This window comes from Daldinia loculata (assembly GCF_022478755.1).
Source record: "Daldinia loculata strain CBS 113971 unplaced genomic scaffold F4817scaffold_60, whole genome shotgun sequence".
In the NCBI taxonomy this organism is placed as follows: domain Eukaryota; kingdom Fungi; phylum Ascomycota; class Sordariomycetes; order Xylariales; family Hypoxylaceae; genus Daldinia; species Daldinia loculata.
The window spans coordinates 120,101-142,584 of NW_026054914.1; the positions used below are offsets into that span (position 1 = coordinate 120,101).

At 49.2% G+C, this 22,484-nt stretch overlaps 8 protein-coding genes across 8 annotated transcripts; 4 read left to right on the forward strand and 4 right to left on the reverse strand.

The window, feature by feature from the left end:
* The first annotated feature begins 389 nt into the window (after window positions 1–389).
* On the forward strand, window positions 390–2,576 carry F4817DRAFT_348687 (kynurenine 3-monooxygenase). Its single transcript, XM_049304725.1, has 2 exons — window positions 390–782; window positions 905–2,576. The coding sequence occupies exons 1-2, from the start codon at window positions 729–731 to the stop codon at window positions 2,120–2,122; spliced, it is 1,272 nt and encodes a 423-aa protein (XP_049155531.1). The 5' UTR covers window positions 390–728; the 3' UTR covers window positions 2,123–2,576.
* A 396-nt stretch (window positions 2,577–2,972) lies between these two features.
* On the forward strand, window positions 2,973–4,596 carry F4817DRAFT_244263 (uncharacterized protein). Its single transcript, XM_049299077.1, has 2 exons — window positions 2,973–3,224; window positions 3,300–4,596. The coding sequence occupies exons 1-2, from the start codon at window positions 3,123–3,125 to the stop codon at window positions 4,530–4,532; spliced, it is 1,335 nt and encodes a 444-aa protein (XP_049155532.1). The 5' UTR covers window positions 2,973–3,122; the 3' UTR covers window positions 4,533–4,596.
* An 891-nt stretch (window positions 4,597–5,487) lies between these two features.
* Window positions 5,488–7,424, forward strand: F4817DRAFT_244333 (putative cytochrome P450 oxidoreductase GliC-like protein). Its single transcript, XM_049299080.1, has 3 exons — window positions 5,488–5,714; window positions 5,769–5,956; window positions 6,050–7,424. Exons 1-3 carry the CDS (start codon window positions 5,574–5,576, stop codon window positions 7,341–7,343), a joined length of 1,623 nt encoding a protein of 540 aa, XP_049155533.1. The 5' UTR covers window positions 5,488–5,573; the 3' UTR covers window positions 7,344–7,424.
* F4817DRAFT_244270 (PK beta-barrel-protein domain-containing protein-like protein) lies at window positions 7,425–9,624 on the reverse strand. The gene has a single exon (XM_049299079.1). The coding sequence runs from the start codon at window positions 9,435–9,437 to the stop codon at window positions 7,506–7,508; it is 1,932 nt and encodes a 643-aa protein (XP_049155534.1). The 5' UTR covers window positions 9,438–9,624; the 3' UTR covers window positions 7,425–7,505.
* Window position 9,625: 1 nt separating this feature from the next.
* Window positions 9,626–12,690, reverse strand: F4817DRAFT_244269 (putative MFS transporter). Its single transcript, XM_049299078.1, has 7 exons — window positions 12,006–12,690; window positions 11,929–11,943; window positions 11,450–11,865; window positions 11,046–11,396; window positions 10,875–10,990; window positions 10,567–10,824; window positions 9,626–10,441 (listed from the first exon to the last, which is right to left on the reverse strand). Exons 1-7 carry the CDS (start codon window positions 12,225–12,227, stop codon window positions 10,062–10,064), a joined length of 1,758 nt encoding a protein of 585 aa, XP_049155535.1. The 5' UTR covers window positions 12,228–12,690; the 3' UTR covers window positions 9,626–10,061.
* On the reverse strand, window positions 12,590–15,144 carry F4817DRAFT_244393 (FAD-binding domain-containing protein). The gene is made up of 4 exons (XM_049299081.1): window positions 14,632–15,144; window positions 14,173–14,572; window positions 14,021–14,111; window positions 12,590–13,959 (listed from the first exon to the last, which is right to left on the reverse strand). Exons 1-4 carry the CDS (start codon window positions 14,961–14,963, stop codon window positions 13,154–13,156), a joined length of 1,629 nt encoding a protein of 542 aa, XP_049155536.1. The 5' UTR covers window positions 14,964–15,144; the 3' UTR covers window positions 12,590–13,153.
* Window positions 15,145–16,939: 1,795 nt separating this feature from the next.
* F4817DRAFT_348697 (uncharacterized protein) lies at window positions 16,940–18,409 on the forward strand. The gene is made up of 2 exons (XM_049304726.1): window positions 16,940–17,036; window positions 17,089–18,409. The coding sequence occupies exons 1-2, from the start codon at window positions 17,013–17,015 to the stop codon at window positions 18,208–18,210; spliced, it is 1,146 nt and encodes a 381-aa protein (XP_049155537.1). The 5' UTR covers window positions 16,940–17,012; the 3' UTR covers window positions 18,211–18,409.
* Window positions 18,410–19,105: 696 nt separating this feature from the next.
* On the reverse strand, window positions 19,106–21,064 carry F4817DRAFT_361248 (cora-domain-containing protein; the record flags this gene model as incomplete). Its single annotated transcript, XM_049306381.1, has 2 exons — window positions 19,106–19,685; window positions 19,752–21,064. 2 exons carry the CDS (start codon window positions 21,062–21,064, stop codon window positions 19,106–19,108), a joined length of 1,893 nt encoding a protein of 630 aa, XP_049155538.1.
* Window positions 21,065–22,484: the final 1,420 nt, after the last annotated feature.

Sequence of the window (22,484 nt, forward strand, 5' to 3'; positions counted from 1 at the left end):
TTAAATAAGCTTAATCAACCCCCCGGGACTCTGACCCCCCTTTTCTCCCCTTTCTTTATCTTTACTGGTTATCATTCGTAACGCAGAGGTATTTTATAGAGGTAACTTCAAAGACTACCTCTTTAGATGCATGTATACAAAACGGTTGCGTTACGTGCATATTCGTAGGTCGAGCCTCGTCTTAAATTGTTGCTGTGTTACTCGCCCCCAACGCCCCCAACGCCCCCGGCTCTATTGCATTGCGCTAGTAACAAATCGACTTCGGCAGCCAATCGCTAGAGGTCCAAGACGGCTTCCTACATAGCTAGCTTGAATCTCTCAGGTAATCAGGCTGTTGTGTAATATGCCGTAGGGGCCGTACGATAGCTGTTCTCCCCACCCCTCCCCCCTCTGTAACCCCATCCCAATCCGCCCCCTCTCAGTCCCCCGCTTGTCCTATAGGCAAACAAGATCGGCGAGGTTAGCGAATAGAAGAGCTCGGCGAGGTTGAAAGACGACCGTTCGGCGCGGTCATCCGTAAGGCGGAGTAGCGATGAGGATAATAAGGATATCTCCTGCTCTCTTCTTCACTTCTTCTCCTTTTGATCGAACAATGAACCATCTCACATTTCATTTGTTGAGTATATACTACCGAATCCTCTAAAATCCACCAAGTTTATTTCCGCACTTTTCGTCATCCGTAGCTAGGATTTGTGTTTTTCCTACCCTACCCACGTCGTCTTCTCACCATGGTTCTCACTGCCCCCCCTGCCGAAGTGGCCATTATTGGCGGAGGTCTTGCCGTAAGTAGTCTGGCGTCTGCCCCTGGGTCTTTCGAGTCGATTAGCGTCGATCCACGCCGTCTTGTCGCGCCGTCTTCTGACCCTTTGTGATTGTGGCTTTTGCTGATGCCCCCTACTCGTAGGGCCTAACCCTCGCTCTGGCGCTGCACGATCTGAATATCCCCTCTACGGTCTACGAGGCCCGCTCCGCGGATTTCGACCAAGGGGGTGGTATTATGCTATCGCCCAACGCCCTGCGGGTCCTCGATAGCGTTGGTGTCTACAAACGTGTTCGCGATAACTCGCTACAATTTGACATCCTCACCTTCAAGGATGGCCAGGACCAGACTACTGATGTGTACTACTTTGGCTCTGAGGAGCTATACGGCTACCATGCCATCCGTATCATGCGTAAAGAACTTCTAGATGAGATGAGGGCCATGGTGCGGGAGCGCAACATCCCGATTCACTTCGATAGTAAATTGACTGCCATCACATCCGATGGCCCTGACAAGGTCGAGTTTACGTTTGCGGACGGACGCGTCGCATCCGCTCCTCTCGTAATCGGAGCTGACGGAATCCATTCGACTGTGCGTGGGACTTTCCTACCTGAGGTGAAGCCTATGTACGCCGGTTTCATGGGCATCAACAGCGTTGTGCAAAGATCTCAGCTTCGTATCCCTGAAGGCTACAGCCTACCCGCGACCGTCCTGGCCAAGCCGGGCGCGTTTCTGCTAGTCCCCCAAAAGCCGGACGGGTCAGAGCTTTTCATTGGCTCGCAGAGGCGATTTCCCGCGCTGGACGCCGCAGGTTGGGAAGCGCTGAGGAAGGACAAGCAAAAGCTGTATGACATGCTTCAAGAGAATAAGTCTGACTGGCCGGATATCGTACAGTCAGCACTGGAGGCGACGCCAGTGGACCGGATGGGATTTTGGGCCTTCCACGGTATACCGCCCCTAGCATCGTGGCTATCTGAGTCCAAGAGAATTATCCTAGTTGGAGACGCAGCGCACGCAATCCCGCCAACTGCCGGTCAGGGTGCCAACCAAGCTTTCGAGGATGTGAGAGCACTGGCCACTCTGCTCTCGAAGCTCTCGCCCGAGGTGCCGCTAGACAAGGCTGCCGCGCAATGGCAAACCTATCGCCAAGCGCGAGTTAAGAAAGTCCTCGACCTAACTAACCAGATGAACGCGAAACGTCTACCGGAATCAGAGCGAGCTAAGCTGCCTCCGGGCGCTATCTGGAGTGACCAGTCGCTCACCCGTGGTGAGGGTGGAGAGTTACGTTGGCTGTATGATCCGGATTTGGCACAGGAGGCTGAGAAGTGGGTGGAAGAGCTCAAACAGGCTGCTAATCCTTGAAAGCAAAAAAAAGGCTTGTCCAGAATTGGAGCCTAGCGATGACTATGTACCTAATATTATTATCCACCTACCTACCTGAGTAGGCATGTACCTGATTAGCCTTGCAAGTGTTGGACTTTCGTAGCAGACCCATGAACAGAAAGTCGTTTCCACCTTGGGGTCCGTAAATACTACGTTTCGGAAATGGAGTGCTGCTCCTGTAAGTACGCTACGATTTCGATAGCAACGTAAAGGTTGGGAGTCGGTATAATATGTTGGCAATAGTGCAAAAAACGTACCAACAATATTATTATTTGTAAAGGCTATGGGTTATATTTTGTGATACGCTTAGGTAATTGGTAGATTTGGAATTATACGAACCATCCAACACTGTTCAGGTCTTATGTTAATAGGCAGTGTTACCGAAGCTATTGTGGAGCGGCCGTCGAAGGATTTTAAATATAGCATCTCCCGGAGGCTAACTCATTAGTGTACAGCCAAACTCATAGCGAGGTAACAAAGCAGCAAGGGTATGCTGATTCGTTTATTGAACAAACGTCCTCGTCGTTACTCGTTACTCGTCACATCGCGCGCATCTCTTGTCAGCGAGCTGATCCACCATACCACACTCTTCCCTGCTGCGCCCCCGTTTGTCTTATTAGATACTACATATGCGCAGTACTCCGGAACGCCAAGCCAACGTTGTCGTACATCAGCTAGCAGGTAAAAGTAAAGGAATCTAGACGATACCTTGTTGGCCCCGCAGATGAGCGAGAGAGCCTACCTAGGCTTGCATTTTGGCGTCACTAGACTAATTATGCCCCTGTCGACGAGATGATAAATCTTAAATCTATGAATCTGTGGTTCCTGGATTCTTGAAAGAATATGTACGGGGAAGAATACCTGCACGACGTCTAGCTTGACAATACGCCTGAGGGTCTTGTCGAAGTCCAATCGCTTTACTTAGCAGCAGGAAAAACGGCCAGCCTCTTCTTCACATCTCGCTGCAACGTGGTTCACGATGACGACACTAATTGGTGGTCGTACGGTCAATGCGTCGAGTGCGTCGCCAAGCACTGATCGCAAAAAGCGTCTAGCTTGCGATAACTGCCATCTCTCAAAGGTGAGTGAGTGGAGGATGATGAGACGTTGCTTAATAAATGTTAAATAAAAATTAGTTACTAACAACTTGCTATAGGTTCGCTGCACCGGCGAGCTCTCTGGTTGCCAGCGCTGTGAGCGTGGCAGCAAAACATGCCACTACAGCCAGTCGAACATGGGCCGCACACCAGTAGATAGAGCAAACAGGAGACGCAAGTCAAGCGTTGCCAAAGCCATGGGCTCGTATATCACCAGCCCTGGTGGTAGTCATCATCAGCAGCAGCAACCACACGACTGGAATTCGTCTAACAGCCTATCTAGCGGGGTTGGCGACGCTGAGCAGCAGATCGAGCAGAACGGGCTACAGTTCCCCGGTTCGTCAGTAGAAAGAAACTATAGCCTCCATCATCATAATCGACCAGCAAGTGATTCCATGAGTATCTCAGACGAACCCACCGGTCAGCAGCAACGAAAACACTCGGCAACATCCATGTTACTTGATAATATCGGGGACGATCTTCAAAGCCCCGGTTTTGACCCGCTCATTTCGAATTTCGAGGATATAGACTTTTCAGATATCGATGATAATCATTTTGAAGTTATCGGAACTCCTTTAGATTTAACATTTCCTCGGCTCATTAGCCCCCAATCTCCTCGAGCTTCACCATCTCGACAACAACAGCAGCAGCAACAGCAACAACAACAGCTTCATACAACACAACTCTTTGGAACTTCTTCCTCAACAACGACATCAAGCTACCAGGGCCCTGGTTCCGGACAAACGCCCGGTACACCGCATTCTTCTGGGGGTGACGTCAACTACTGGACGACGCAGCTTGAAGAGCTCTCCCGCAGACCACACAAATCACCCATGCCGCTCGATGAAGTGCTTCATCAGAGCTCACAACTCCTTCCACGCGTCACTGAGGCTCTCCGCGCATTGCCTTTAGCAGACCCGCTATCCTCTACGCATATGATTCTCATATTAGTCTGCCTCACGCAGGTGATTACCTTCTTCGAGCAGTGCATGCCGTCCATAATCTGCGGCCTCGCAAGTACCGGATCATCCGGAGACCTCTCACTGCACCTTGGCGCCTACCAAGTCGACCGCGAGGTCCAGCAAGCTTTACAGATGCACGTTGTAGGAAAGGAATTGTCAACGGTTCTCCAAGTATCCAAGCTGATCAAGCAGACACTGCTACAGCCGGATTGGAATAACGTCTCCAAGCGGACGCACGATCTTCTGCTTGAAGACTTGCAGGTCAGGACGAAGACGTTGATGTATCAGATGAAGCAGAAATGGAGTTCGGCGCGGCGTCTCGCGCTATGAGAGCGATTGCCATGTATGTAAATCAAAACTTGTTTGTATGGGTAGCTAGCATGGGCACCAGAGATGTAAATTAGGTAACGAGTCACGATAACGTACCGTAAATCGGCACGTAAGATTATGCTTATTTTTCATCCTTGTCGACTACTACGCAGAAACAGTCTACTATAAATAGTAGCTGCTAGAATCGTGTCCTGCATATACATAGTATCTCGGGTCCTCGCAATTTTACAATGCTTAGCTTGCCGATCGCATGGGGACGGGACCCTACGTGCCTACCTACATTCTCTGTAAGGCAAGACAAGACATTAAATCCAGTAGGGCCGTCAACTAGCGCGTTCCGCATATAGAGCGTCTTCCTCCCTTAATTCGCTAGGTACTAACGACGACCTACCAAATTCTTTGATATCCGGCTTTACGCAGCTTAGTTAGTACTATTTACGGGTAAGTCTAACTACGAGTCATGTCTAAGTCTGTGCGTAAATCTCAGTAGTGTAGCTTCGGCGTAGTGCGTCTTTATTTAGTTCCCGAGAGTTCGGCTCCCGGATCGGCGGCCGACTGACGCTCGGCCCGGACTCCGTATGCCGTAACGTTCGCTTCACACAGTGCGGGGGTTGTACAGTGATGATGTGTAACACAGGATAGCTTATACGTCGGTTCCCTTTTAGAGACCCCATTGCCGTTATCTATTGCTAGATATTCCATCTCCTTATAATCGCGAGATGTGAGAGCTAGCGTCAGTAGAGGGAACTTTTGCTAAAATATATCCACACGCAGTACGGTGGTTAGCGTCATGGGTCAAGGCTCGGAGGAGTCAGCCCCTAGATATGGTTCCCGGCACTAAGACGGGATCTGTTGTACCATACTCGTAGAGGATTTCAGCTGTGGGTAATCTGCAGACTTGGCTTGACTTGTAGTTTCTTTTATCATAGCCCAAGGGGCCTCTTCGTTGATTTCTAGTTAGTGCTTGTAATCCCTTACTCCAGAGACTTGGAATTTCTATCGTAGTAATTAGCTGCGGAGTGCTCCGTACAAATTGGTACGATGTCCTCTTCACAGGGTTACATTCCTGCCAACGTTCCCTTTCCTATCGCAATTCTCGCTGCAGCCGTCGGCCTGGTCTTCATACTACGAAGCCAAATAATACAGACATGTCTTAAGTCCTTGCTTTCCAGTGTAATTAACGTGAGTACTTCTAAACCTAGTCGTCCGCTTATTCAACTAACAGCCAACTCCTAGACAATCTTATCTAACCGCTACCAAATCAAACATGTGAAGAATGGTTCTGATTTGCCATCACTTCCATATGTCTTTCCTAATGGCCAAGGAAACGTCGAGAAGTTTCTGAATGGACGTGCGAACAGCGCCAAGTGGGAGAGTGAGCATGGGAGTCTTTATCGCCTATGGTCAGGGATGAAGGGGGAAGTGTGAGTATCCTAATTCTCCCCCTAGTCTCATCTTCATAACTCAATGCCGCTACCAATATGAATACCAAGCAGATTGCTAACATATCTCGTAAGCGTTCTAACCAAGCCCTCTCATGTAGAGCTTGTATTCCGTGATTCTCACACACACATCAAGGCCCACGCAAATGACAGTGGTTACCTTATGGAACGTCTTCTGGGATCTTGCCTTGGTCTCATCAGCGGCTCATCCTGGATCGCCGTTAAGACCGGGGTCGAGACGCCGTTCCTACACCGTTCAACGAGCGCATATGTTGCTGATGTACAGGATTTCACCAAGTCGTACATGCGCACCTTGGGCGCAGAGAACAAGACGCTTAGGGAGCAAGGAAAACTACATCCCGTGCGTGATTTAAAATTACTCCCGTTCCTCTTCGTCGCAAGGGTTGTGTATGGGCCGCTGGATGCGATGCTAGAGCGAGAGCTTAGGGATTTGATCCCAAATAGAGAGGATTTATTCAAGAACGTGATTAGCGGGGGAATCACAAGATTCCCTATCTCGCGATTCCTCCCACTCCCAGCAATACGCGCGCTTCGCCATTTCAAAGAGCGCTGGGCAGACTGGAATGATAGGGCGTACGCGCACGCTCTCAACACCAAGGGATCCGACGCAGCCCCTATCATCGGGATGTACGAAGCCGTCGAGAAAGGGACTATGTCACGCGAGGAACTCCTGCAGACTCTCGACGAGATGATGTTCGCAAACATTGACGTGACTATGGGCGGTATGTCATGGACCCTCGTGTTCCTAGCGACCCATCCAACTGTACAGAAAGCGCTGCGCAGCGAGATCCTCGCACATTCCTCAGACCCAGCGACACGCAATGCTTATCTCCTTTCATCATGGACGACAACACCCACTCTCCTAGGCGCGTCTATCCTAGAGTCCGCACGCCTGCGCCCGCTCGCCGCGTTCTCCACACCACAGGCATGCCCGACGCCGCGCGTCCTCGACGGCTACGAAGTCCCCGCAGGCACTAACTTCGTCGTCGATTCGTACGCGCTCAACATCCGGGACCCGTTCTGGGGCGAGGACCGGGAGCGGTTCCGACCGCAACGGTGGCTTGAGCGGCAGAAGGGCGGACGCGACTTGCGGTATCGTTATTGGCGGTTTGGGTTTGGTCCACGGACCTGTCTGGGGAAGTACGTCGCGGAGTTGGTCCTGAGGAGCGTGGTTGTTGAGATCTTGGAGACTTGGAATATTTCGTTGGATGTTAAGGTAGGGAGGCAAGAAAAGGAGAAGAAAATTGGTGGTGATGGGGAGGAGGAGAATATGGATTGGCCGTGGGATGATGAGATGTGGATCCATCATCCGGATCTTTTGCTGAAGTGTGACTCTTTGACGAGGTAGTCTACGAAGGAGGTTGAGTTGAATGAAAGGGTAATTTTGAAAGAGTCGGGTCTGGTATAGGCTGTTGGCTATTCATCTGTGTAATTCTGGCCATTTCAAAGGCATCTAGTGTATCACGTTATATCCTGCGGCCCCCATGATGATAAAATATGATGTAGTATTTCAAAATTCCAACTCTAGTAGCTTGCTTGCTGGAAAGGAGCAACACGACCTAATCATAGTCCCGGCCTTTCCACTTGCTTCTTTTGCCTCTTTCCCAGCGTTCTTCGAAACTCGAGCTTCCCCCTTTAAGATCCTTACCTCGCAAGTCCCGCAATCGCCCTCCCGACACGCCGATTCTGGTTGTTCACCTCCACCATCTCTCTCGAGAAGTTCAAGGAGTGAGAGAGCTTCAGCTTTCTTCCATTTGGCCTCTTTCGTTCGAAACCGGACGATTGACTCCTCTGGTAGGTCTGTCCCGTCCGCCGCCGAAACTGATAAATCGTCAAGTTTGAAATCCGAATTTGACGAGAAAGTTTCGTAACGTATAGCTGGCGGTGGTACTTTGCAGCGTCCAAGGTAGTCCCGTGTGGTATCTACAAAGTCTGGTGGGCCGCAAATATACGCGTTGGAGACGTTTCCTGGCAGTTCAATGGCAGTGATTCCTAGTGGATCGATAAAATACGATGGGCTTAACAACGTGGTAAAGAATTCGAACGTAGGTCGCCCTGTATAGTCGAAGTCTCTACCCTGGACGTCTACACCAGTAATTGGAGAGGTATAAAATGTGATCATGCGGAATAAGCTGAATGATGGGAGTTCCGATCTAAAATGGGAGGTATTTTGCTCGCCATTCCGGGCGACGTGGATAAGGATCGCGGGTGTTTTTTTCAAAGCCGGGTGAGAAAAATGAGCTTGGAGCATGCTGAGGATCGGAGTCATGCCTATTCCAGCGCTGATGTATATCTTGCGAGGGGGGAACTCCCGGCTTAAGTCAGGGACAAACGATCCAGACGGTGAGCGTGCTAATATCGTGTCCCCAGTTAGGACATTGGAGTGAAGATAACGAGAGGCAGCCGGCCCTTTCTTAACCGTGATACGGTAAGATGGCGGGACTGAGGTAGAGGAGGAGGGCGACCAGGAAGAAATGGACCAGCGGCGGATGTCACCAGAGGGCAATTTTACAGTGAGAAATTGTCCCGGGAGATAGGATGCCAAGGGCTTGTCATCAACAGCATTCAGATAGAAAGACTTGATATTTGCAGACTCATCAACCACTTTGACGACCTTTAGCGACCGCCATCCAGCCCATCGGTTCTTCCCTGCTGCTTCATTATCCTCGATCATCCCTAGCTTACGAGCGATGACCTGTCTGTTCATCTTTTGCAAGTTGGGCACACGCAGGATACGCTCTGCCAACGTACGAGTAGCAGGATCTCCGAGCGGTGAGAACACGCACTGGGCAATGCTGCCGGCCGGAACCGTGTATTCTTGATCAGTCGGGATGATTTTCGCTGTGGCACCGGGCGCGATAGAACCTCCGCGCACGACTTTCAGGTAGACACCGCAGAAGCCGGACTTAGCGACCTCGGCTAGCCAACTACCCGGCTGTCCGCATCGCCACGCGAGCCGCGAACACGGACTTCGCCCCCCTACAACCTCGAGAATAACCCCTTTATTCTCAACTCCTTGGTGCTCACCGTTCACGTCATCATCAGGGGACGAAAATACCCACCGATCTCCCAAGTTGATGCTCCACTCATCAATCCCATCTGGCGCTTTCAAGGTCAAGTTCTCTCCCCAAAAAGCCCAATTCCATTCAGACCGCTCGATGTTCAGACGTGACGTCCAGTAATCATAATGATGGGCGAAGAATGCGTACACCTGCGCATCGTGAACGGCAGACTTGTGTCCCTCGATACCTCCCTCGGGAGTGAGTACCAAGGGTGTCGTTGAAGGAGACCGAACGATAGCTGTGAGCGTTGGCTGAGAGTGGATATCGTGGGTAGCCGGTCGCGAGCGCGAAACCGCCACTACGGTGAAATCCGAAGAGGGGGTCAAGGAGTTGGAGTCATGAACAGGAGAAGCGAAGCGGGGTTCGATTTTTGCAGGCATGTTGTATAGTAGATAGCGGATAGTGTTGCTATAGTGTTACCCCAAGAAGGAGGGTATCAAAGAAGAACAAGAACGAGGAAATATATAGAAATGGGCATCCTACGAATATTATAAGTAGCTTTGGGGGGTTAATGCTACCTTGTTTGGAAGGCGATTGGCTACATTCCAATGGCGAATACTTAATTCTTGAACCAGGCATAGAGTCCGGAGAACTTATATATAATCTAGGATTGGTGCCGGACGATCATCATATCCCTTTAGCTAAAATCGGCCCCGATCCGCCAGGAATTCGGCCTCGGTTCGTGAATGAACAACGTATAGAAACGGGATATCTCCGAAAAGACCCACCATCTTATAGCTAAGATCCCGAAACCCACGCTTGAAGTCAAGTTACGCGGCCTCCGATCATACAACCTACCGACAGCTTTACATCCCAATGAACGCCATAAACAGGCCCCGGATGTGACTGATCCCGTACGTTCTCTAGATTGTCTAAATTTCAAGAAGACACATCCGTGAACCCGAGGAGATCTAAACTTGATTTTTGAAGTAAATTGAATCATACCGTTTCCAATTTCAAAATCCGCTCGTCTTTCAATTCGTATTCACGTCTCTCTAAACTCTTTACGCTTTCTCACCATTACCCAACGTCCCATTTTCCTCAGCCTTTACTTCAGTCCCCTGGCCCTCCTCGGCGTCCTTCGTCGGCTCTCCTCCCTGAGGCCTCTCAATCCTCTTGAATCCTAGCGTCAACCCGGTCAATAAAGCAGCACCCGCAAACGCAATAGCCATAGCCCACGCAGCGTGCAATCCATCCAAATAGCTTTCGCGTATGCCCAATAGTTGGTCGCCAGGAAACACGCGTTGGAGATCAGTAGCTCCGGTTGCGATGATGGTTGCGCGGTCGGCGTCTGGGACACGAATGGAAGCGGCGGAGAGTAAGCGGTTTATAAAGAGGGATTGGGCCGCAGCTACGGACATGGCACCTGATAGTAGCTGGAAGACTGTTGACGAAGGTAAGATGGTTAGCGCTTTTTCTTTATGCGACTAGCAATATGTATATGAAGCAGGCTGCGGGTGCATCTCATGCTCGTAGAGAGACTGAGACCGGGATGAGGGCTTGACTCACAAAGAAGGGTGGACATTGACGTTGCTAAGTCTTCAGGCTTAGAAAAGGCCTGTACGACCGTAAGAGGGATCTGCTGGCACGCGCCATTGCCGATACCGACTACGAACTGATATCCGAGGTATGCTCCTGCGTACGAGTCTACTTCGAGGGTGTAAAGTAGTCCGGCACCAATCGCGGTTAGGCTGGCACCAATAAGGAGGTAAAGTTGATAGAAGGGGAATTTCGTAAAGAGAACACCGCTGACAATAACGGTCACGGCTATTATGTGATGTTAGTAAGTGTCGAAAAGAGGGCCTGGAAGAACTTACAGGCAGAAACAATGAGTGGCAGGACTTGAATACCACTCAAAGTCGGACTAGAGCCCTTTACAGATTGGAAGTAAAGCGGAAGGTTGTAAATCATCATGAAGTTGGCGCAGCTCAGTCTAATTTTCACTTGTTAGTTAAAATTGAAGGAGTACGCATCTCGATGACACTTACAAGAACATGAAAGCCGCGCCACCCCATACGTGTCTTTGCGCGAGGATTCGGGGGACGATCGATGCTCGCTCTTTTAGGAACCATTGCACCACACCAAAAGCAATAGCAAGAAGAATCCAGCCGATGAGCGTCCCGATCACGTCCGCGCTGTTCCATGCTTTCGACACGCCACCCCATTCGAGAGCGAGGAAGTAGCATATAATAGACGTAACCGCAAGGATCGTTCCCAAAGGATCCAAACCTAAGAGCTTCTCCCTCAGAGTTGCTGGCGCAGGTGGCATACTTGGCTTCGGGAATAGAGCGAAGAAGATAATGGATGCGGCGCCACCAATAGGTAAGTTGACGTAGAAACTATATAGCAGTAAGTATCACAGTTAATCACAAGTAAGCAAGGACAGACGTACCACCACCGCCATGTAACTTCTCCAGTAAAGGCTCCCCCAACCAACGGACCAGCTACACTCGCAATGCTAAAAGCAGCACCTATACCGCCGATAAAAGCCGGTGCTTTTGCGGCCGGGACAAGATGAGCAATGATAACATAGGTACCGATAGTAATACCTGCGCCTCCGCAGCCGGTGATCACACGGCCCGCGATGAGCATTTGGCTGTTCCTCGAAACACCGCAAATCAGACTTCCAAATTCGAATATGAAAACGGAGACAGCATAAGCGATTTTGAGCGGGAAGTATTTGTAGATCGTTCCCCATGGCGCCTGGAAGGCTGCCAAAGTTAGGAAGAACGCCGAGCCATACCATCCAACTTGGTCTAGACTCTGGAATTCTTCCGTGATCTTGGGGATGGCGGTTGCTACTATGGTCTAGAAGTAATTGTTAGGATAAGACTTCGCGGATAGGAACACTAAATGAGGTCAATCGCATACCATGTCAAGCGGTACCTATAGAATAGACGCGGTTAGCAATCCAGCCAAGCACTATCCAGCCAAGGATATCTACCCACAAGAAACATAGTCAGCAGCGTCGCGACATAGACGATCCATAGCTTCCACCCCTCCGGATACACCGCCTCTGGCGTATTAACAGCATCGTCATTCGTAGCAATAACAGCCTCTTTCAAATCCGCCTTTTCATTCAGCGACCCCGACAGCGACGCGGGCGGAAGAGACGACCTAGCGCTAGTCGCGTCAGCGTCGGCACTAGTTCTATCCCGAGACGCAGCCATCGTGGATAGCTCTCGACGGGGAGGAAGGAAAAAGGTGGTATACAAGTCGAAAGAGCGAGGAGCGAAACAGACGCCCAGAGAAATTATTCTTAGGCGGGCGATATACTAGGACTAGGTATACATATCAAGTCAACCCGTTAATACACGTAGGAGATCTACAACATAGAATAATAGAGCAATGCAGTGTAGCAGTCTACAGAGTAACGGTGCTTAACCGTGCTAGGGAAAAAAAAAAAAGGAATTGGGCGTGCTGGAATACTACCTTACGTGCGTGTTGAGGACCTATAATTAGACGTTATTGAGCAATCATAGCTCCCGACTATAGCTAACAGAAAGCTTTACATTATGGAGAAGCCAGGGTTCCGTGCGGCTCTCGCATTTGGTCGGTCCGCCGATAGATAGAGGCTGTCGATGTCCTGCCTCTTCAAGCTATTAAGTAGGATAGGGGGTCCTGCTCGGAGTGTTCACCAGAATAAGCGGCGGCACTCGAGAGAGCTCTAAACTAGAGGCGGCACGGCACGCTGTAAGGTACCGAGGCTGGTCTAGCTACCACTATAGGTGTACTATAATTTTTTTTCTCTTCTTTCTTATTTCGGTAAGAATTTGTTGCTCGGCAAGGTTTGTCGTACCGTTTGCCTCGGCGAGGTCGGCGAGGTTAGTTAATCGACCATATCGGTGAGGTTCGGCGAGGTTGAACAACGCCAAGAAAATGCACACCACCAACAGTTCGCGCCGCCTACATGTGCATTAAATAGTGTAGTACCTTAGCAATAGCCGTTATCCCCGAGGTAGGGGGTGCCGTAATCTAGATGCATTCACAGCTAAAATTACATCGACGATCTAGGAGCTCGGTGCCCCTAGGCAATTAAAATTAAAATTTATACAAAATTGATATGTATACAGTCATGTATTACCGGCCATTTCCTCTATGATCTAGAAACCAGGAATCCACCATTTTGTAGTCTTTGGAACGTGCCGTAGCGGTCGTACTTCTGGCTCACGCCTCGCAGGAAGTTCAAGTTCTGCGAACCGTAGCTCGCGAGCACATTTTGATCATATGCAGCGATGTTGGCGAAGATGAGCGGGTCGTATAGATTCTTGGCTTGCGACCGGCTCTTAATGTAGTTCCCTATTTGTGTAACAACGCTGTGGACTTGCTTGTCGTCTGCCGGGTTCGTCCACGTCGAGATGGGGTTCCAAAGGGTTAGAGCCCTTTTAGACGAACCCAAAACGTTTCCGCCGTTGCAGTCGCCAACCCGAGCAGCGGCCGCACCCAAGGTCTGGATAACAAGGAGGAACGCGGCGGAAGTGCCGTTGTTGGCCGCATTTATAGTGAGGTATTGGTTGTAGAAATCGAGATACATGTCTGCGTCAAGGGTCGTGGTAACACCGACGGTGTCGCGACTGGCCTCGGGCTGCGGCGGACTTTGGAGCTCAATGAATTCCAAGGTCGTACCGTTCGTGGGAGGAGTCCTCTCAGACGTCGGTACCAATTTGCTAAACGGCGCGAATACAGCAGGGTCGTTCGTAGGCTCGCCGTAGACGAATGCGACAGTGAAGCCGGCAGGTGAGCACGTCATCTGGATACCAGCTTTGGAGTCTCCTTCCATATTCTTCTGCACCTCTGCCAGTGCCTTGAAAACTGCTTGCGCGTCGGAAGCAGCGTAGATTGCATTGCGGTACCAGAGGTTTCGCGGCATCGTAGTGTACAGCTCAAACTTTGTGACAATGCCTTAAATAATATATTAGTTTTGATCTCGTAATGCCATGCCGAATCGAACAAGTTGTCTTACCGAAATTGTTCCCACCCCCTTTTAAGGCACGGAATAGATCCGAGTTCTCGGTTCTGCTTGCGGTAACAACCCTGAAATCCGAAAGCACGACCTAAAGATGTTCGTTAGTACATATAGCCCTATATATAGTCACTTAGTGAGTTTATACGTACTTCCATGCTCTTGATATTGTCCGCTGCAAGCCCCGTAAGAGAGTTGATGATGGGGTGACCACCACCGAGGAGGAGTCCAGATACGCCTACATACTTGTTGCGACCAGACACTACCGCAACGCCTTTCGAGTCAAGATACTCCTGAACAGGTCCAAAGCGAAGGCCAGCACCTACAGTAGCATACGACTTATCTGCACTCAAGCTCAAGTTCGAGAAACGTTGTGTGTCGATCGTGACACCCTCCTGGCCAATACCCGCAAAGCCTGGGTTGGGGTTGTGACCACCAGACCTGACTGCGAATTTGGACTGGACCCTGCTGATCACTTGCAGCGCGATAGCTACCTGGACGGGATGTTCCGGGGTTATGAAACAAGCCGCGGCGAGGTCACAATTGCTCGACCTAAACAATACATTTAGCATAACGGATCACACGGTTTTTCGGTACCACACCCGACTGACCAATTCTTTTCTAGGAGAGTGACGTAGGCAGTTTGGTTTGTCCTAATATCGGTATAAGAGTCTGGTAGGATACAGCGAAGCAATTGGCACGCGGTTTGCGCCTGGAAAGAGGACGTTCGAACGCTGATGGCATTATTTTGACTGGAGGCTTGATCTAATATCAAGCTGGAATTTCGAATCGCTGCGCTCAACTCAGAAATGATGGGGTCTGACGAAGAGAATGATCCAAGGGTATCCAACAACTGCTCAGAGAAGGATTCCTCCCGGGTCTTTATAGCAGCACCAAATGAGCCTGTCGCCGCTGCGACGAGAAGCAATGAAGGGACCTTCATATTGAGTACCACAAAAAAACAAACTGCTTCCTTCTTATCGATCACCAAATCGATCACCGAAAGAATGAAGGCGATCGTTGTGATGCGGAGTAAGAAAAAGACGAGGAAGATAAACAAGAGAAAAAAAGAAAAATTTAAGAGGCAATTTAGAGCATTTTTGGGTCGTGTATTAACACACCTGAATAACAGCGCCGCACACGCGCTTACAATGGCTTATCCAGCCCATTTGCGCGCATGGCCACATGGCTTCGATGTCACCGTGATTTTAATCAAAGAACCCCACCGGAAACGAGGCAAGGGGGAAGAGAAAGAGAGAGAGTCGCTAGCTGAATACTCCAACTCGCCTGAACATTCGCAAGGCTTTAGCAGCGCTGACTCGCCTCGTCCAATAGGAAGCAACTAAATAAGCGGGACGCGATCCTTCGTAGAACCACTCGTAGCATTCTAGATTGCTGTGGCCGAGCGGCGTGTGCTAGGTAGCTTCCTAATCCGGGACCTTGGGACTTGACGTTGTCCTTCTCGAATCTCGGATGCGACTGAAGCGTCGCATCCGGCCCGGGTCCGACGAGATCGTGCCATGCTATTGCTCCCCCCGGGGCAAGATTGCGCGTGTTCGAAGCTCTGAGAGGATTGCAATAGCTTCTTCTTCTACTATTGCTACTGTAGTAATATTCGTCACTAGCCCCCTTTTCCGCCGCTACCTAACTACCTAAGATCTATGCATATACACTAGGGCTTATTCTGCGTCGTCCACGTGGAACCAACTGCCATAACGTCACAGCTGCGCTTCTATTCTTGCTTGGCCATAACAAGTATAAACAGAATTAGGTTAGTTAGGGCATTAGAGTCCGCGCCGGTTTCAGCTTTGGAATCCTGAGTATTTCTCCAACGCTTTTGAGGCCGTATTGGCGAGATCTAGATTTGACGCCATCGGTTGAAAGGAGGCGTTGCTTAGAGTCGTACGACTTCACTCGGCGAATTCCTGCTATCTTCATCAAGCGTGATGCTCCTTCTGTGGGCCGCCACGTGAAGTTATTCCTAGGTAGGTAGCTAACCTCCTTGCAGACGGTGAGTTTCGATCAGATCCTCTAACCAACCATCGTGGGACCTATCTCGCGTTCTCACTTTTAGCCATTGTGGACACTCCACGATCATAGTTGATGCATGTATACGGTAAACACTCGTGAAGATCTGAAGAAGGTTAGCTTCAATACGAAATACTATCACGTTCAGCCGCCACGCTCTTATTCCCTTTTACCTAACTCATCTTCATTCGTATTCCGTCTATAAAGACCTTTTAGACTCACGTGCAGTGTGTTACGACCTCTACTCAATCGCCAATACTACTGCTGTTAGGGGTAACTGCAGGGCTATTAACTAACACCACAAGGCTAGCTATATCAATCTATTTATACGGTCTTCTATTATTGAATCAATCTACTACTTTCAAATACTTATACGATACAGTTCCTGAGACATGGCGATATGGTATCACGAGTGCTCTGTAGCGATTCCACTAGTATCTAGTAAGGCCTCAGATAGCTTGGCCACTCCAGTCTACAAGACGATATAATAAAAATAACTAGACTAAGGGATAATTCCACAACCCTAAATATCGAGGATAGTCCATTTATATCGTATTCATTTAAATAGCTGTTGTTTAAGAACTAATAGTTTACCGGACTCAATAGCCTATCTTCTTCCAAAATGAAAGAATCTTGTTTCTGGTCATGTTAGTCTCGTTGTAGCTTAAAATACCTCTCGAATCAGAAGCCATAATCTTTCATAGATGCATCCAACTATGTAAAATACTGTGTTACTATATCTTTTTGACCTGTCAAGTAGGCCTTGCATCGTTATTTCGAAAGTTCCGATAAGGCACTTGAACCAATAGGAGGGCCTACACTGCGAGGGAATCTGGTTTCTGTGGCTGCTCCTCGGAGTATAAGTAAATCTCGACAGACTGCCCATGATGTACCTTTCGTACTTTGCTCTTATACAAAGTAATTATTCTATAGATAGACGAGTTATCACTTTCTTTTCAGGACTATGGTCCTCTCTATTAACACACCTGTAAGACGAAGCTTTGTTTATCGCGTTTATATTCTAACAGATGCAACGGCAGTTTACCACCAACTTGCTCCAACTACACGCCGAAACGGATCAGCCAGCGGAGACTCAAAGCTTGGTACCTCAAGCAACTATCGATGGTTTCCCCGCCAGTTTTCGCGATGCCAAAGGCAAAATTCAGATCCTTAATGACCCAACCGCGTTTCTATCGATGGAGCTTTCGCTCCAAAAATTAGAAGTATTCTCAAAGTACTTTTGGGCAATCGGGAGTAAACGCCCAGCAGCACCGCTAAATTATCAAATATACTCGGGCAGAGAAGTTGTTCCCTGCGAGCGTCTGGATTTGCATCTCGTTTGGACGAACGACGGAAGAATCTTCATAAAGCCCTTGCCTCGTTTCTTGCTTAGTCTCGAGGTTTGGAATGAATATCTCAATTGCAGGGTTGATTGCAAGTGTCAACAAGGTTCCGCCGTACTCGATACCGGCAGTGCTCGACAGATACCACATCATCATGGGCCCGACAATTTGAGAGGCGTGAAGGTCAACCAAGCCGGCATTAGTTGGCCTCCGAGGACTCGGCGAGATGTCTGTGCACTACGGAGATGCGCCCTAGGTTTCCTCTACTCGTATGTTTGCCTTCTTACTTACGAGAGCGACTTTGCGTACGCGAAAGAACACCATCTTCTTCCTCGTTTAGCTAAGGGCACAGAGATCCAATGGGATGATTGGAAGAAGTTTTCCAGGGAGATTCTCGCCAAATACAAGGAAGCCGATGTACACCCGCGCTTCCACCGGGGAGAACTTCGTCTTTCCCGACTGAATTTCTTTAGTCGCTTCACTCAGTGGCCGTTATTTACATCATATATTCGCGGTTGGCGGAATTACGGTAGCTTGGTCCGGGACAATATCACCTCACTAGCTACAGTTACTGTTTTTATTGCCTTGATTCTGACGGCAATGCAAGTTGCACTTGCCACGGACCAAATCAAAGCAAACCCTCGGTTCATGGATGTTTCGTACGGCTTCTCTATTTTTGCTATTTTGGCTCCGCTGTTCGTGTTATTCCTGGTTATTGTAGAAGTTTCTTATAACCTTCTTAAAGATAACCTATTGACCCCAAACGTTGCCAAAAAGCCGGCTGGAAAGAAGAGGCCTGCAGCAGACGCGTCGGTATAAGAAAGAGAGCTGATCAGTATGGCTATATAGCCTGGTAGCGTAGTTGAGTCTTGAAATACGAGCTATTTATAGTTCAGGGGAAGTATGGTGTAGGGGACGGAACTAAGCAGCAAGCAACCGTAAAGTAGCCTTGACAAGTCTTCGTCATAAAATATGCGAACTGATACTTTGATCGTAGCTTATATAAACGAAGTGAAGATAATTGATTAATTTGATAAAATTTCATTTCTTCGGCAATCTAACTGGTTGATTTAGGCAGTGTCATCTTTGGTAGTGAATTGGACCTTGTGAATTGACCTATCGTAGATCGTCTCTTACTGTTGAAAGGCACGAAAAATGAGTGGCCACAAGCCAGGTCACAACAGATAGCTTAAGAAAATCTTCGCATTAATAGTAACTAAGCTATAGTACGGCATGGGCGAGAGCATCGATTATTCCATAGCATATATTTACCAAATCCTAGGGACTCTGCCTCGCGGATGAATTGGCCTGGTGGATCACTAGGCTGCGACACCAACAATGACTCCGTTCCTCTCGATTTGTTCTCGACTTGCTCTCGACTTGTCGACACTAGATGACCGCAACTGAAGCCAGCCTCTGCTGTTGCCAATATTGTTTCTATCTTATGGATCTCTATTTCGATGTATGCATGCAACCCTCGCGGTAATGAAAATCTGAGATAACTTTGCTGTTGGATGTACTGGTTGGCTATTAGCCAACATGTCGAGTCCTCTAATATGTACTTCTCTTTTTGGATGGTGTTGCTAACTAGGCATTTTCCCGCCCAGAGCTGCGGTATTATCGGCCTATAATGACGTTAAAGTATGGGTGGGAACTTAAGTCTATCTTCTACTGCTAGTTATATGCCTTAGCATCGCGCGCTTAGCTAAATCCTCTAGATAAGCCGTATCCTGCGCGCGATGATTAGACACGTTGTACAGAAGAAGATAAGACATCCTAAGATGACGAGGAAGGCAGTAAGGTTCTCGTCATTCTGGAAAGGAACATGGACGTTCATGCCGAATAGACCCGTGACGACGTTGAGCGGCACGATTATAGTAGCCAAAAACGTGATCTTGCTCAGTCCTGCATTGGTCTCCGTTCCTTGCGTAATACTATCCATGGTTAACTGGGCGATGTAGTTGCTGTGAGCGCGGGATAGGATCTTCTCGAAGTGGGTGAGGTTGGTCATCATCGTGACGACGTGATCTTGGATGTCGCCAAGGTACATGCCTATATCCATCCGTGGTGTGACTTTGTAGTCTTCATTGCAGCGTTTGGTGAAGCCCTTCAAGATGTCGGCCTTGCCACCGAGTCCTCGCATGAGAGCCAGGGTATTCTTGCGGACGTTGCCGAGCTTGCGTAGGAACAGATTGTTGTCAGTTGGCCGAGCGACAAAGATCGAATCTTCGATGGACATGGTGAGCGACTCCACCCTATCGATCGCAGGAGCGAATGAATCGACGATGTTATCACTGCAAATGCTGTCAGCATCTCTGCATTTCTATGCTTGCGGATCTTGAGTTACAGCTTGTACTTACATCAGAGCGTAGCAGATCCAATCACTGCTCAAGGAAACGTAATCCTTCAGGCTTGAGATTCTCTTTCGGACTAGAGAGGCGTGGGTGTTTGGCAAAAAGCTGAAACTGAGGGTACCTTCGCGGAAGACCACGACGTAGATATTATACGGCTCGTAGTCCGGACCGTCATCGTCTTGGACGACGTTAAAAGACCGGAACGAGGCAAAATAATACGATGGGAAAATTTCGATCTTCTCGCGGGGCTCCTGAGTCGTGATATCCTCGATCGTTAGGGGATGTACCCCGAAGGCCTTGCATAGAGCCCGGACCTCCTCTTCGGATGGCCTGTTGACGTTTAACCACCATACGCCATCCGGCTCGTCCCGAGGCAGAGTAAAGAGACCGCGCAAATCCTCGCCCGGAAGAACCAGGTCTCCGAATTCGGCGGCATGGATAGTAGATTCCCATGCAGAAGAGAAAAAGCTGAAGCGGTTAGGGTCCAGGTGCTCTTTATCGATCGGTTTCGCCGTTGCTTCTTGTATCTCGGGCGCCTGTGGCATTTCCTCGTGGTCGACATCCGACGAACCGGATGGAATATTGATGAAGTCGCCGTCGACAGTAATCATGGGCGGAGGAGGAGTTACCAAGTTCTGTCTTAGATTTGGGAATACTCGAACGGCCTCTTGGGCGTCGAAGCTTTCCTTGCGTGCAGCGTTTTCGGATGCGATGAAGTTCTCAAGGTAGTCAAAATCGATATGTAGCTGGTCGCGGCGATGCTCTTCTTGTACGGGGAAGCACACATCGTCCTCTGCAGTTTTGTTGGTTGCTAAACTTGCTCCGTCGTCGGCAAGAAAAGTACCAGGCCTGCTACGGCCGGAGCGTTGGCTTACACGGCTGTTGCGGCTGGTAGAGGAACAGGTCCGCTGAAGAGCCTCACCCTCCTCAGACTTTTGCGCGCGAACATCTGTGATGGAGAGGGCACGTTCGCGGCGACGAGCTTCTGCAAACGCTTTGACCGAGTTCGGGGGAGACACGGCACGCTGCCGTTCATTGGTAGAATTAAAAGTAGGCCTGCGGCTGTGCGACGTCAACGGGGATACACCTTCATCATCTTCGTCGAGTACTGCTTCTTCGAAATCTCGTACTCGAACATCGGAAGGCGAATAGGGAGCAGCCGGCTGCAGATGCTGGCGGGACCCATATAGGGTATCAACAGTGCCGCGGCGAGGGCGCTCAAGCTTCTGAGCGGATGAGATCTGGTGGCGGTGGTCGTCAAGCTCTGGGACGGGGGTGTTATAACCCGAGCCAGAGGCAACTTCATCGTGATCGGACATGTTGTAAAACTATCGCAATTCCTCTACAGTTTACTCGGGATTCCGAAGCTGCTGGTATGGGGGCTGCTCTATATTGTGTCGATAAGCTTGACTCGACCGAATATTGAATACCGGTCGAGGAAAGCCTTCCACGTGCTGATCAAGGGAAGGCAGACATACTCAGCCTAGCAGCATCAGTGATCTGCAGTAGGCGTGGCAGCACGCCGACTGCAAAGGTGACTTTGGCGTGACGTTCAAGCCAGTGCCGGAGAATACCTGGACCAGGTCCCGGGAGTAACCAAGTCGTATAAACAAAGTATTGGGCGGGTAGACTGTTTAAAGTCAAAATAGCTGGCGCGTCGGTAAAGTTAAGGCGGCTTCTTGTTGACGCCGCTGTAGACCCAGCAAACGGGGCCGAGAAGCGGTCGAGAAAATGAGAACTGGTCACAGCTGAGGCCCGCCAATTTGGTGGTTTCCGAGAGGGTGGCGGTATTTACCGCAAAGGAGAGCTCGGTGTGATGAAAGAAATAGCGCAGCTCGTAATGCCCCTCAAGGATCTCGGTTGGTTTAGATAACGTTGAGTAGGTTGTTAGTTGGCACGTGTTTATTCGAATGGAAGGTAGGTAGACGGATTGTTATTATGCGACTCGACGAATTCGTGCGGGAAAAGACGACAAGTACTCTTTGGGAGTGACCAATGTCAGGATCGACAAAGGGTGTCGCGGATGGGGGTAAATACTGTAAGTCTGGGATTGGATTGAAAGCCGAATCAAGGGATCGGACGATACGAAGACCTTGATGAAATAGTGTGATTCCCTAGAAAAATAGACCACATACGCAATGGTTTGCAAGATGTTATGGGAGTTATTGTTTGCGAGAAGAATTTTGTTGATGTTGAAAGAAGACGTTAAAAGCGAAGGGGTAGATGAGGTTAAAGCGGCAAGCATCTGATATTTTAGATGATTAGCAGCTGAGCTTGGGCCCTAGAAAAAATTATTGCCGGGGCCAGTCATGCAGAGGGGGATTAACGTTCAAAAGTTAAGAGGTGAAAATTCCTGCAGGAAATCTCGACTTTTGAGATCCACCGACCCACATGTACTACACTACCTAGGTACCTAGGTAATGTACAACCTATAGTCCGGGTAAGGCAGGTAAGACAGGTCAGAACAGGTTTCGATATTAAGGTTGGCGTGGCTTGCTCTTTATATTTTATATCCGCCTTACATACTGCAACATTCTTTCTATTGAAGGTTTTTAAGCATACAGTACGTTCTGGGTAGTTCCTGTTAACAACTGACTCTTAATACTGGGAGCCAAATTGTCTAAACTGTGAAATTGACATAGCTTAGAAGATACTGCTCCTGTCGGTGAATAATATCGTACGGAAGAATTGATTATTTTCAAATTCAATTAGTCGATATATCTACCATATTTACACCAG